The 13,425-nt window shown below is 41.1% G+C and overlaps 1 protein-coding gene across 2 annotated transcripts; it reads right to left on the bottom strand.

Moving 5' to 3' along the window:
- Positions 1-2,642: 2,642 nt before the first annotated feature.
- On the bottom strand, positions 2,643-12,247 carry TARDBP (TAR DNA binding protein). 2 transcript variants are annotated; one of them, XM_060088961.1, is made up of 6 exons: positions 12,053-12,247; positions 10,815-11,062; positions 8,586-8,749; positions 7,831-7,971; positions 4,957-5,127; positions 2,643-4,570 (listed from the first exon to the last, which is right to left on the bottom strand). In XM_060088961.1, exons 2-6 carry the CDS (start codon positions 11,050-11,052, stop codon positions 4,040-4,042), a joined length of 1,245 nt encoding a protein of 414 aa, XP_059944944.1. In that variant the 5' UTR covers positions 11,053-11,062; positions 12,053-12,247; the 3' UTR covers positions 2,643-4,039. The 2 variants fall into 2 exon arrangements, with proteins under 2 accessions (XP_059944944.1, XP_059944943.1); XM_060088960.1 differs by having other exon boundaries at positions 10,815-11,066; positions 12,053-12,240.
- Between the last annotated feature and the right edge of the window lie 1,178 nt (positions 12,248-13,425).

The following is a 13,425-nucleotide window of genomic DNA, read 5'->3' as shown; positions in this document are numbered from 1 at the left end:
ATTCCACCTCAAAACCAAACCAAACTACAGGTGAGATGTGCCTTTCAGGCACTTCTCCACTTGCCACTTTTCCACCACTTACTCTTTGAAGGGGACATAAACCATTGTAGTGATATTCATCGTTGCCAATCCAATAGAAACTCACTGGTTGAATTTGGATTTACTTACAAAAGTCCAGTGTCTTTTTGTACTGGCCATTTGCATTTCTGGAAATTTCCTGTTCATGTTCTTTAACTGTTCTTCTCCAGTTTTTTGTACTTGTTCTTTTTGTTCTCTGAGAGCGTTACATATTATAGCAGTATTGGTTCAGGAATTACTTTGAATCGTGTTTTTCTTGGGTAGATAAACTGGAAATATCAATACTTTGGCCTAGGTATAGACTGATTTCCATGTTAAAACCAATGCTATAATTTTTCACTTCTCAAACTGGCAGACAAAAAGAACATGGAACAGCACTATTTCACACTGTCGAAGACAACGAATTTTCTGAAGGACAATTTGGCAATATATTTCACAAATCTTAAAAGCATGCATAGTCTTTGACCTGGTAATTCCAATGCTAAGATTTTAATTTAGCTGTGAGGATGTTCCTAGCACTTGGAAATAGCCTAAATATTTTATTTTCAAATTAAGACAGTTGAATCAAATGTGGCATTTCCATAAGATGAAATACAACATTAAAAATAAGAGGCGGTATTATTGATAAATCAATCTGTAGTGTTTCTTTCCTTCTTACCACGAACGTGGAATACTTGGGCACACTTAAAAATAGATTACAGATCGTACAACAGCTAAGTGCAGAACTTAAATACACAGTTACTCTCCTAGTATTCAACAACAAAAAAATTATTCTAATTATCACATACATCTTCTGAATTACTAAGTACTCAACATCTGTTTCCTAAGGACAGCATTTAAGCTCTGACTTAACCTTAAAAATCTCATTTCATTTAGTTGGCCATTCCTCCCTAAAAAGTTTTAATATTTAACATTTAACAAAGTTTTTCATTCTAGCCAAACAGTTACCATTATATGTAGAAATTCATTGTGAGTTTTGACTAACTTCTCTTGTGCATATGAAGTGCAACTTCTTGAGACTCACTTTTTAAAGGTAACTTTCCAGCATCTTTGTCACATTAAAAAAAAAAAGAAACTGTGTTTTTCCAGTAAGACTCCAGACACTAAACTGTGGTGACAACAAAAATTTTTATTCAACTGGTTCAAAAAATTTTTTAGAATGAATGCATTTAGATGATCAAATAGACTTTAAAAACAAATCTTTGCCAAATAGTTTACGTCTAAACTTCATTTTCTTTTTTTCTTTAGGGTAGAATTAAATACCCATAGCTATGTAGTACCATAAACATGTTAACAGAAGGCTAGTCAACACTGAAAGCCTTCTAAGACTGGTAACTAGATTTACACAAGTGTAAATAAGGGATCAAAACCATGCCATTGACAAAGATAACTTACCCCTGGGCTCCTTGAAGGCTTGTCAGTTTAGTCTTTGGAGGTCCCCGAATACCATTTTAAGTGTTACCATGTTACTGCTGCTGAGTAATAGTGCAAGTGCTAAAATGCAAAATTCAGATGGTACAGGGTTTGGAAATCATGCAATTTAGATGCAGAAAAAAAAAAAAATTAAAACAACGCAAGATCCTTTTACAGAGGAAACAGAATAAAACAATGTGGCGACCATAAGTCTAAAGGACGATTTCATTTATAAGTTTAAAACATGTAACTTGCAAAATGACAAACCTATTTATCATAATCTAATTAGATAAGGGCATCAGGTAAATTATCAACACAAAAACTTACATTCTTCCATTAGAAAAGGAGCTCAACTCTCATAGAAGTTAGTTACATTTTAAGTACAATAGAGAATATATTATTGCTTTTACATACTTAACAATGCATCGTGAGAGTCTAATCTGAGTTTTATAAGCGATTTTATTCAACATTACTCTATTTCCCCACCTTTGGAAGACAAAGCCCATTTCACTTAACACTTCCACAGAGAGACAACCCACCCTGCTAGTTCTTAAAGCTATCAGGCTTCTTAATGGATTTCAGGCACAAGATAATTTGTGGTTTCTTCTACTTTATCCCTATTGCAATTAATTCCACTTTTCAAATCCCCAACTAGAAAGGTGCTGATTGATATTCCCTTCAATTCATAGGCTTTGCTACAAAGCATTTTAAAATAATTAACATTGTTTTGCCCACTCCTCCAAATAAGAATATTTTTAGAAGGCATGATTTCCCAATGGAGATCTATAACAGGCCATGTAAATAGAACATAACCCAAATGCACAGAGGCACTAAGAAAAAGCTGGAGGGTACTGCTTACCATTTTAGGTGCGGTCACCCAGACTTATTAAAAACTAGATTTAAAAAGAAAAAAAAAACTTTTCACTTTGGACAATGCAAGAACAAATAGCAATTAAGTCTGGGTATCAGGTGTCAATGCATGACAGGTGATGAATCCATTTGACTTGAGACAACTTTTCAAATAAGTTTATTTGAAGCAAAATAAACTACTGCCAAGAAACTTTATGAAAGTTCCATCTCAAAAGGGTCAAAAAAGGGGAATTAACTGCTATGAATTCTTTGCATTCAGGGCTGCAAAACAAAGACACATATTATTTAAATCAGTTTTATTTAAGAATTTCCAACATTGACAACTCTTATAAAAAGCATCCAAGCACAGGACACAGAACTGCAGCAAACAGCATTCTTATGGGTAGCTAACAGACATTAGAACTTCCACCCTATTGTGAGACACCCCGAGCTCACTGGTGAACTCTGCTTCCAAGTACTCCTGCAAAGCACACCACAAGCTCAGTCCATCTTCTCAACCCATCAGCTTCAGTTCACATTACCACACTTACAGATCAATAACAGAAGAGAACACACACCATACAGCATTCACAGCAGTTGACAAAGGGGTAGGGGAAATACAAGTATCGTTTCACTTAACACATTCAGCTAACGTGGGTTATCTAAGAACAAAACTCACTTAAAGTCTTCCAACAGATGTGGATGTCCTTTGAATGCAAAAAACATTCGTACATTATTTGCTATCATTGCTCTCTGCACACTCTCTCACCAAAGCCACAGGGATTGAGAGACACATCTCTCCAAGTTAAAAAATATCCATTATGCACCACCAAGTCTCTGCACGCGCTCTCTCCTTTTCTCGCTCATACTAGCCTTTCATGCCTCGGCACCACCATCAATCCCACACAAGGTTTCAAAAGTTCAAACAGCCTTCTGGTTCCATATCACAGCCTTGCGTTCATAGCGTTGATACGACTCCATGAAATAAAGAGTAGCGGATAAAAATGGGACACCCACCGTCAAAGACACAGCCTGTGCAGCGTGATGACGAATTCTTGAATGAGAAAGCATGTAGACAGAAGTATTCCTATGGCAGAATATTTACAGCACTACTTTCAATGAAGTGCTTCTTCCATAAACATTTGAAATGAGATGAACTGCAGAGATTAAATGAAGGCTTCATATTGTACTTTTGTATATGAAGGGAGACAAGTGTTAAAAAACAAAAACAAAAAACAAAAGAACCAAACACTGTGACACCATGATCTCCAAAAAGGAGATTTTCCTAAGGAAAAAATCCGTATGGTGGGGTTCAAATTAAAACAAGGAGAGAAGAATGTAGTTCTAACCAATGGTTTCCATTTTGAACATGCAAAGAATTCACTTGACAAGTCCAGGGATAAAATATTACAGGAGAAACCTTTTGATATCAATTGTAGTGTGTTGGTTTACCAATCAGGCAAACAGCAGTTCACTTTCAAACACTCAATATTTCAACCCTTTATGTAACAAAACTTATAAAATTCCTTTAGCTCTTCCTCTTTTTCTAAAGAAAAATGTCAAAAATACTGCTGAATATACTCCACACTGAACAAACCAATTTTGAAAATTCTTAGTACATACGTATTTTACAATATACTTACCATGAGTTTAGAAAAATCTGAATTCCCACCAGTTTATACCAACGATAACCCAATGTCTACATTGCCCAGCCAGAAGATTTAGAATCCATGCTTGAGCCAAAGCCTCCATTAAAACCACTGCCTGACCCTGCATTTGATGCTGATCCCCAACCAATTGCTGCACCTGAATTAGAACCACTGTAAGAGTTATTTCCAGAACCAAAAGCCTGATTCGGCTCCCTCTGCATGTTGCCTTGGCTTTGGTTATTACCTGATGGGCCTGACTGGTTCTGCTGACTGGCTAACATGCCCATCATACCCCAGCTGCTCTGCAGAGCTGCCTGGGCTGCAGCCATCATTGCTGGATTAATGCTAAAAGCACCAAAGTTCATCCCTCCACCCATATTACTACCTTGATTGTTTCCCAAACCAGCTCCACCCCCTCTACTGTTACCAAATCCACCCTGATTCCCAAAGCCACCTGGATTACCACCAAATCTTCCACTTCTTTCTAACTGTCTATTGCTATTGTGTTTAGGTTCAGCATTGGATATATGTACGCTGATTCCTTTAATGATCAAGTCCTCTCCACAAAGAGACTGGGCAACCTACAAAAAAATAAGGGATGTAAATAAAGGAGATTAAACCACTGACTCATACATCAAAGTAGCAATAAAACTTAGATTTCAAGCCATCATCTAAACTGGAGAAAAAGTAAGCAATGAACACTTATTTATTTAAAACCATAAAATAGCCTTTAGCTTTAGTAATGGCAGCAGGGATTTTTTAGTTCTTTTTCAAAGGACATGTAACATCCCCACTTAAACCTCACGTACTAAAAAAATATCTAAGGGGTTTATCACAAATGTTTAGGCCCATATACCCCACAGCGTACAAGGTCAGAGAGATTAGCTAAGGGTGACAATTAGCTGGAAGGGCAAAGTTCCACAGAAATTACCTAATTAGCTGGGACAAAATTATTAAGAGAAAATACCTGATCATCTGCAAACGTAACAAAGGCAAAAGCCCTGAACGGTTTGGGAATGAAGACATCTACCACTTCTCCGTACTGGCAAAAAAACTGCCGCAACTCATCAGCAGTCATGTCTTCCGTACAACGCCCAACAAACACCTTTCTGCTTCTCAAAGGCTCATCTGGGCTTTGCTGGTCAAATTGAAAGGAAGAAAACCATCAGAAATATTTTATGAGCAATGAAAACAGCATTATGGTAGAGGATATAATACAACCTATCTGCCTTTTATATTAGGTGAGTCATTAAAAAGTAGGTACATTCTTATTTTTTGCATTAGCACTTCTTCTTGTAAGACTTCAGTGAAGAATAAGTTTTAAAGTTTAAAGTTGATGAAAGTATATACATATGTTTAAACATCTTTGACTATAATTGCTTTACAATGGTTAGTTTCTGCTTTATAACAAAGTGAATCAGCTCTACACATATACATGTCCCCATATCTCCTCCCTCTTGCATCTCCCTCCCACTCTCCCTATCCCACTCCTCTAGGTAGTCACAAAGCACCAAGCTGATCTCCCTGTGCTATGCAGCTGCTTCCCACTAGCTATCTATTTTACCTTTGGTAGTGTATATACATCCATGCCACTCTCTCACTTCGTCCCAGCTTACCCTTCCTCATCCCCATGTCCTCAAGTCCATCCTGTACGTCTATGTCTTTATTCCTGTCCTGCCCCTGGGTTCTTCAGAACCTTTTTTTTTTAGATTCCATATATATGTGTTGGCATACGGTTATTTTTCTGTTTCTGACTTACTTCACTCTGTATGACAGACTCTAGGTCCATCCACCTCACTACAAATAACTCAATTTCATTTCTTTTTATGGCTGAGTAATATTCCAATGTATATATGTGCCACATCTTCTTTATCCATTCATCTGTTGATGGACACTTAGGTTGCTTCCATGTCCTGGCTATTGTAAATAGAGCTGCAATGAACATTGTGGTACATGACTCTTTTTGAATTATGGTTTTCTCAGGGTATATGCCCAGTAGTGGGATTGCTGGGTTGTATGGTAGTTCTATTTTTAGTTTTTTAAGGAACCTCCATACTCTTCTCCATAGTGGCTGTATCAATTTACATTCTCACCAACAGTGCAAGAGGGTTCCCTTTTCTCTACACCCTCTCCAGCATTTATTGTTTGTAGATTTTTTGATGATGGCCATTCTGACTGATGTGAGGTGATACCTCACTGCAGTTTTGACCTGCATTTCTCTAATGATTAGGGATGTTGAGCATCCTTTCGTGTGTTTGTTGGCAATCTGTACATCTTCTTCGGAGATGTGTCTATTTAGGTCTTCTGCCCAATTTTGGATTCCTTTTTTTTTTTTGATATTGAGCTGCATGAGCTGCTTGTAAATTTTGGAGATTAATCCTTTGTCAGTTGCTTCATTTAAAAATATTTTCTCCCATTCTGAGGGTTGTCTTTTCGTCGTTTATGGTTTCCTTTGCTGTGCAAAAGCTTTTAAGTTTCATTAGGTCCCATTTGTTCATTTTTGTTTTTATTTCCATTTCTCTAGGAGGTGGGTCAAAAAGGATCTTGCTGTGATTTATGTCACAGAGTGTTCTGCCTATGTTTTCCTCTAAGAGTTTTATAGTTTCTGGCCTTACATTTAGGTCTTTAATCCACTGAGTTTATTTTTGTGTATGGTAATAGGGAGTGTTCTAAATTCATTCTTTTACATGTAGCTGTCCAGTTTTCCCAGCACCACTTATTGAAGAGGCTGTCTTTTCTCCACTGTATATTCTTGCCTCCTTTGTCAAAGATAAGGTGACCATAGGTGCGTGGGTTTATCTCTGGGCCTTCTATCCTGTTCCACTGATCTATATTTCTGTTTTTGTGCCAGTACCATATTGTCTTGATTACTGTAGCTTTGTAGTACAGTCTGAAGTCCAGGAGCCTGATTCCTCCAGCTCCGTTTTTCTTTCTCAGGATTGCTTTGGTTATTCAGGGTCTTTCGTGTTTCCATACAAATTGTGAAATTTTTTGTTCTAGTTCTGTGAAAAATGCCATTGGCAGTTTGATAGGGATTGCATTGAATCTGTAGATTGCTTTGGGTAGTATAGTCATTTTCACAGTGTTGACTGTTCCAATCCAAGATGTCCCAATCCAAGAACATGGTGTATCTCTCCATCTGTATGTATCATCTTTTTTTTTTTTTTTTTTTTTTTTTTGCGGCACGCGGGCCTCTTACTGTTGTGGCCTCTCCCGTTGCGGAGCACAGGCTCCGGATGCGCAGGCTCAGTGGCCATGGCTCACGGGCCTAGCTGCTCCACGGCATGTGGGATCTTCCCGGACCAGGGCACGAACCCGTGTCCCCTGCATCAGCAGGCGGACTCTCAACCACTGCGCCACCAGGGAAGCCCATGTGTACCATCTTTAATTTCTTTCATCAGTGTCTTATACTTTGATGAAAGTATATTTGGATTAAGGAAAGTTGATGATTGAGAAATGTCTTGGCAAAGATGATAATGTTCCAAATAAGCAAGTCTTGCTTGCTTGGAACAAGTTAGGCTTTTTAAAAAGATTAACATATTCTAATTGTCTTTATTAACATGTAACTATGTAAGAAATTGTTAAATCACTAAAAATAACAAGAGAAAAAGGAAGAACAAAACGAAAAACATTTTAGTTTGGAGGAGCAATGAACTGAATATTTCAAACAAACATATAAAATATTCAGCATGCATTAAGATCCTGAGACTTTAACAAGGCAAAAGATTTCAAGAACACACCCTGCCACTACATTTTCCAACCGTAATGTTTTATTTTACAGTGTCTTCTAAGTAAGTCTGTCAGCAAAAATGGCCAAAGCAGAGAAAAAAAAATAGAGTACCTTAGAATTTGGAAGTTTACAGTCACACCATCGTCCATCTATCATATGTCGCTGTGACATTACTTTCACCTGGGTTTCATATTCCGTAAAACGAACAAAGCCAAACCCTTTTGAATGACCAGTTTTAATATCTTTCTTAACCTAGAAACAAATCATTTAAATTTACTAAAACCACACACACACGTAATCAACTCAGAGCACATACGTGAAGGGAAATAGTATAAACCAAATTTCTTACGTATACACATAACAAATATTAAAAATATCATCGCGACTTCCCTGGTGGCGCAGTGGTTAAGAATCCGCCTGCCAATGCAGGGGACATGGGTTCGAGACCTGCTCCGGGAATATCCCACATGCCGCAGAGAAACTAAGCCCGTGTGCCCCAACTACTGAGCCTGCGTTCTGGAGCCCGTGAGCCCCAACTACTGAGCCCATGTGCCACAACTACTGAAGCCAGTGCGCCCAGAGCCCATGCTCTGCAACAAGAGAAGCTACCGCAGTGAGAAGCCTGCACCCCGCAACGAAGAGTAGCCCCTGCTCGCCGCAACTAGAAAAAGCCCGCATGCAGCAAAGAAAACCCAATGCAGCCAAAAATAAATAAATAAATAAATTTATTTGGGGAAAAAAAAAGAAAGAAAACATAAAAAAATATATCATCTACTGAACATGAAAGGCAGCGTCACTAAAACAACAGGAATTCTGGGTGTTCATTCACTGCAAAAGAAAAACTGTTAAATGAAATCAAAGTTTACCTGAACCATAAGAACTTCTCCAAAGGTACTAAAATATTCTTTGAGATCCTGTTCAGTTGTTTTCCACGGGAGGCCCAACACTATTAAATCAGATGTTTTCTGGACTGCTCTTTTCACTTTCACTGCTGATGAAGCATCTGTTTCATCCATTTTCCTTTTGTTATCTAAACAAAATGAGCAGAAACCTTTCAGAACTTTCATTAAACGCTTCTTAAAACACACACCCTCTTCATCTAGAAATGAGAAGTAAAAACATTCTCAGAACAGTTAAGACGCTGGAAACTTTCGCCAAAGAGTGATGTTAGCTCTCACAGACAGAATAAGAATTGAGTAAGTGGCTAAGGTGCTTTTCTAGAGCCAATCCAGGGATTCCAACCTCTGGTTCCATAATGTCTCAAGATTACAATTGTATGTTCTCTCCTCTCAAAAGGTGTATCAGAACAAAAATTACTTCACTTTCACTTTAAAATACATTAAGGAAGAAAAAAAACAGGTTGAATAACTGTGATACTATCTTTGTGCCTATTAAATATATTTGCTTGATTATTTTAAGGCCTATAACTTGAAGACTACTAAAAAATTAGCAACTTTTATCTCCAGCTGTGGATTTAAGGGTGATTTCAATTTTCTTTCTTTTTGTTTTGTTTCTAAACTTTCAGCAATGAACTCGCGTTACTTTTGTAATAAAAAAGAAACCTGGGCTTCCCTGGTGGTGCAGTGGTTAAGAATCCGCCTGCCAATGCAGGAGACATGGGTTCGAGCCCTGGTCCAGGAAGATCCCACATGCCGTGGAGCAACTAAGCCCATGGGCCACAACTACTGAAGCCCACGCGCCTTGAGCCCGTGCTCCACAACAAGAGAAGCCAACGCAATGAGAAGCCCACGCACCGCAACGAAGACTAGCCCCCGCTCACCATAACTAGAGAAAGCTCGCGCAAAGCAACGAAGACCCAATGCAGCCAAAAATAAATAAATATAAATAAATTTTTTTAAAAAAGAAAGGAAACCTAAGGTTATTTTAAAAAATCAGTATTTGGAAGAGGAACTAAATGACATTCAGACACACAGACCATTTTTTGGAGTACTGTCAGGTTCACAGCAAATCTGAGGAAGGTAGAGACTTCCCATATACCCCCGCTCCCCACACCTGCAGAGTCCCCCCAGCATCAATATCCCCCACCAGGGTGGTACGTTTGTTACAACCATGAACCTACATCGACACATTACTATATAAATGACATTTTAAGTTTGGGTAAATATTAACCTACAGCCAATGGATCAAGAAACTACATACTAAAAAAAAAAAAAATGAAGTTGATGCTATTAACAATTTTCTTGATATATAAAAAAATTTCTTGATGCAACGTCTTAAATACTGACCAAATAATATGACTTTGTTGCAATATTACGTTACAATAAAAGTAATAGACACGGGCTTCCCTGGTGGTGCAGTGGTTGAGAGTCCGCCTGCCGATGCAGGGGACACGGGTTCGTGCCCCGGTCCGGGAAGATCCCACATGCCGCAGAGCGGCTGGGCCCGTGAGCCATGGCCGCTGGGCCTGCGCGTCCAGAGCCTGTGCTCCACGGCGGGAGAGGCCGCAACAGGGAGAGGCCCGCGTACCGCAAAAAGAAAAAAAAAAGTAACAGAGAGATCTACCAACTAGCACACTCCTACTGCTAAAATGTACCTCATTTCCCTGGCTCACTTCTACATCATCATGCTTCCTTTTAGATTAAAAACATCACTGATAAGGGGCAGTGAGAATAAGACCAGAACCCACAATTATAATTACGACTGCACTAATTCAAGGTTTGGGCTACTGCAACTGATGTTCATTTAAGGAGGAAAAAAAAGATTAGCTGGATGAATGATGTAAGCCTGCAAGGACAAAGACCAAACCAAAATACTGAGGCCCTTCAGAAAAATCTGTTTACAACAGACTGATAACAACTGCAAAGCATTCTTAATTCCTTAAATTTCGCATTAGCTGAGCAACGTTAGTCCAGATAATTGTTCTAACACATAGTTTTTTTAAAATGTCCTGTCATTTCCAATTTTCACTAATTTAAACTAGTGGTCTTTCAAACTTGTCTGACGGTAACATTTAAAGAAACACTTGGGCTACAGGAGACGGTTCACCATGAAGAGGCCATGACCTATGACTTAGAACGAGACACAAACCTCTACTTTATACTTTAGCATCACTGCAAAATCAAATGGCAACAAACCTTTGGGATAGTTGACAACATACACCAGGTTCCCCCAGCCAGCATCAGGGGCGTGCAGAATTCCTTCTACCAGACGGACACCTCTCATACATTGAGACACAGGATTCCTGTAGCGAAGCCCACATGCCCCTGGAAACTGGGCTGTAACTGTGGACAGCAGCACTGTCCCATCGTCTTCTGATGGTATTTCAATGGGCTCGTCATTCTCATCTTCGGTTACCCGAATATATTCGGACATCTTTGCTTGTCTTGCTTAAATGGGAAAGAGATACGAATGACCAACACTTGTGTCAAAGTAATTGTGTCAAAGTAATTATCCCAGCTAATACCACTACCATGTCATTGTTCTGACTTCCAGAAAAATTCTCCGTGTTTGGATTCTTATAGGTGTGGGTTATCCCTGAAAAATGAGGAGGTACAGGCAAGGATAGCTATTCCTATTAAAATGTAATGCCTTGCTATTTCATTCATCCATTATTTGATGAGTGCCTACTAACCATCAGGTGCTGCAACTATTAACTGTGTGTGAAACCACAGTCCCAGCTGGCATGCTGGTTGCAAAGGGGGAGATAAGCAGGAGAAAGCAAGCAAACAATTATTTTATTACAATCGTGATTATGCTACTAGAAAGGAGTAGTCTTGGGGACTGGGAAGAAACTAAACTGGTTGAGATGTGTGTGAGGGGAACGTCAAAGTGGATTTCCCTAAGAAAGCGAGGCAGAAACTGAGTCTGGAGGACTAAATAGGAGCAGTGAACGAGATGAAGAGAACAAGGGGAAAGTGCCTCCCTGTTCCAAATCTGGGGACTTCTGGGGGCTCTCCAAACTTGAGCCGCAATGACAGCGGCGACAGGTCCTTCGCGACGCGGGCCACCACCTCCCAGAAGCCAGTGCGTGACAACCGTGGGAGGAGTTTTTAAGCGCGGCCGGGGTGGGACCGCTGGGGCACCAGGCCTAAACGCTGTGCTGGCGCAAAGTACGAAGACACAAAACAGTGCCCGGGCCCGGAAGCAGCCAGGACAAACCTCTGCCTCGGGCTGCACGGCTCCGCGGGCCCGGCGTCCCTGCTTCGGCGCCGGCTGCCACCCCGCGCCAGGCCCTAACTTCGCTCCCACGCGAGCCCGCTCGGGCAGAATGAGGCAGGCCCGGCCCCACGGCTCCTTTCCCGGGGCGGGGGCCGCCCCACTGCGGGAGCCGAGGCACACAGGGCATCCTCAGTGAGAAGCGTCTGCGACTCACCCGCTAGGCCGCTGCTAGGAAGCCCGACAGAGAAACTGAAGCAGCGAGGAATCCAAGAGCAGCCCAGCGACCACTTCGCTCCCACAAAATGGCGCTAGGGCCGCCTCCTCCCTCCTCCGGCCGTCGTCCTCTCCCACCGGTTTCCCGTCCAGAGGGGGAGGCCGCCGCACAGAGACACAACGACCCTTTCCCCAGAGAATCAGAACGCCCTTCTCGGAGTCAGAGTATAGGGGGCTGATTTGAAGGCTAAAAGGGGACCAGAATCTGGGCCTGAAAAGCTAAAAATGGAAAAACATCTGGAGGCGTAGGCTTTTAGCTCCCCCCACGTAGCATAATAGATGGCTTCGCCCTACCATCCGCCGGCCCTGGGTCTCGGCCTGAGCTCGCGCACTTTAAAAGTGCGCGAGACTAGCTCAGGGGCCGGGCCGGGCCGGGCGGGGCGAGGCGGGGGCGGGGGCGGGGCGCCGGGTTGGGGCGGGGCACCTGGGCCCTCCTGACCGTTGCGAGACTGGGGAGGGACGCGGAGGCCAAGACCTTTCTATCTAAAAAGCCAGCCAGGTTCGTCCTCTCTTCTCTCCCCAGCCAACCTCCACACCTGGAGAGAATAACGTTGTTCTAAATAATACCAATCATAGTGCCTACTGTGTACCAGGTACTTCCTAAGTCCTCACGTATTTAATTACCTCAAGAGTCATGTATGGTAGGTGCTACTGATGTTATCCGCACATACAGGTGAGGAGGAAACTGAGGCGCAGAGAGGCTCAGGATCTTGCATAAATAAGGTCACCCAGGTAGTAAATGGTGAATCTGGGATTTGACCCCTAATTCTAATGCTATTGTATTCCAGCTAAGTACGCTAATAATAAAAGTGTACTTCATCTATTTTGACATATGTTATGGTTCACATTTCTGAAATCAATATGTGATTTCAGTTCCAGTTCCACTGATGATATGTCCTAGTTTAATTGGCAACAATCTTAATTTCCTAGTGTACCAGTGTATCAGATTCAATGAAATGCAGTACTAGCAAAGCGCTCTATACTTATGCATTAACTCATTTAATCCTCAGAATAACCCTATAGGGTAGGTGTCATTGTTATCATTCCTGTTTTATAGATGAGGAAACTGAGGCACAGAGGTTAAGTAACCTTGCCCAAGCTCACAGGGCTGGTAGATGGTGGAGCTGGGATTTGAACCCAGGCAGTCTGGGTCGGGAGTTGGTGCCTCCTGCTTCTTATAGCCTCCTAGGGAATAAATATTGAGTCCTGCCCATCCATCTCTGATACCTGCTGTTCATATTGAGCAGATTATACCTGAACCAACTTGGGGAGATAGAAAGGAGGGAGTGGAGGCAGTCAGAATGAGTGACCTCT

The sequence above is a fragment of the Mesoplodon densirostris genome, chromosome 2 (genome assembly GCF_025265405.1).
Source record: "Mesoplodon densirostris isolate mMesDen1 chromosome 2, mMesDen1 primary haplotype, whole genome shotgun sequence".
NCBI classification, from domain to species: Eukaryota; Metazoa; Chordata; class Mammalia; order Artiodactyla; family Ziphiidae; genus Mesoplodon; species Mesoplodon densirostris.
Note: the sequence above shows the minus strand (reverse complement) of the source record. Positions and strands in the feature narration are given on the sequence as shown.

What these genes read in the sequence shown, in the direction of transcription:
- TARDBP (XM_060088961.1), bottom strand. Translation starts at nt 11,052, where the DNA reads ATGTCCGAATATATTCGGGTAACCGAAGATGAGAATGACGAGCCCATT. An exon ending in GTAAACTTCCAAATTCTAAG is followed by an intron (nt 5,128 to 7,830) that starts GTACTCTATTTT and finishes CAATTTGACCAG; the next exon opens with CAAAGCCCAGATGAGCCTTT. An exon ending in TTACGTTTGCAGATGATCAG is followed by an intron (nt 4,571 to 4,956) that starts GTATTTTCTCTT and finishes ATTTTTTTGTAG; the next exon opens with GTTGCCCAGTCTCTTTGTGG.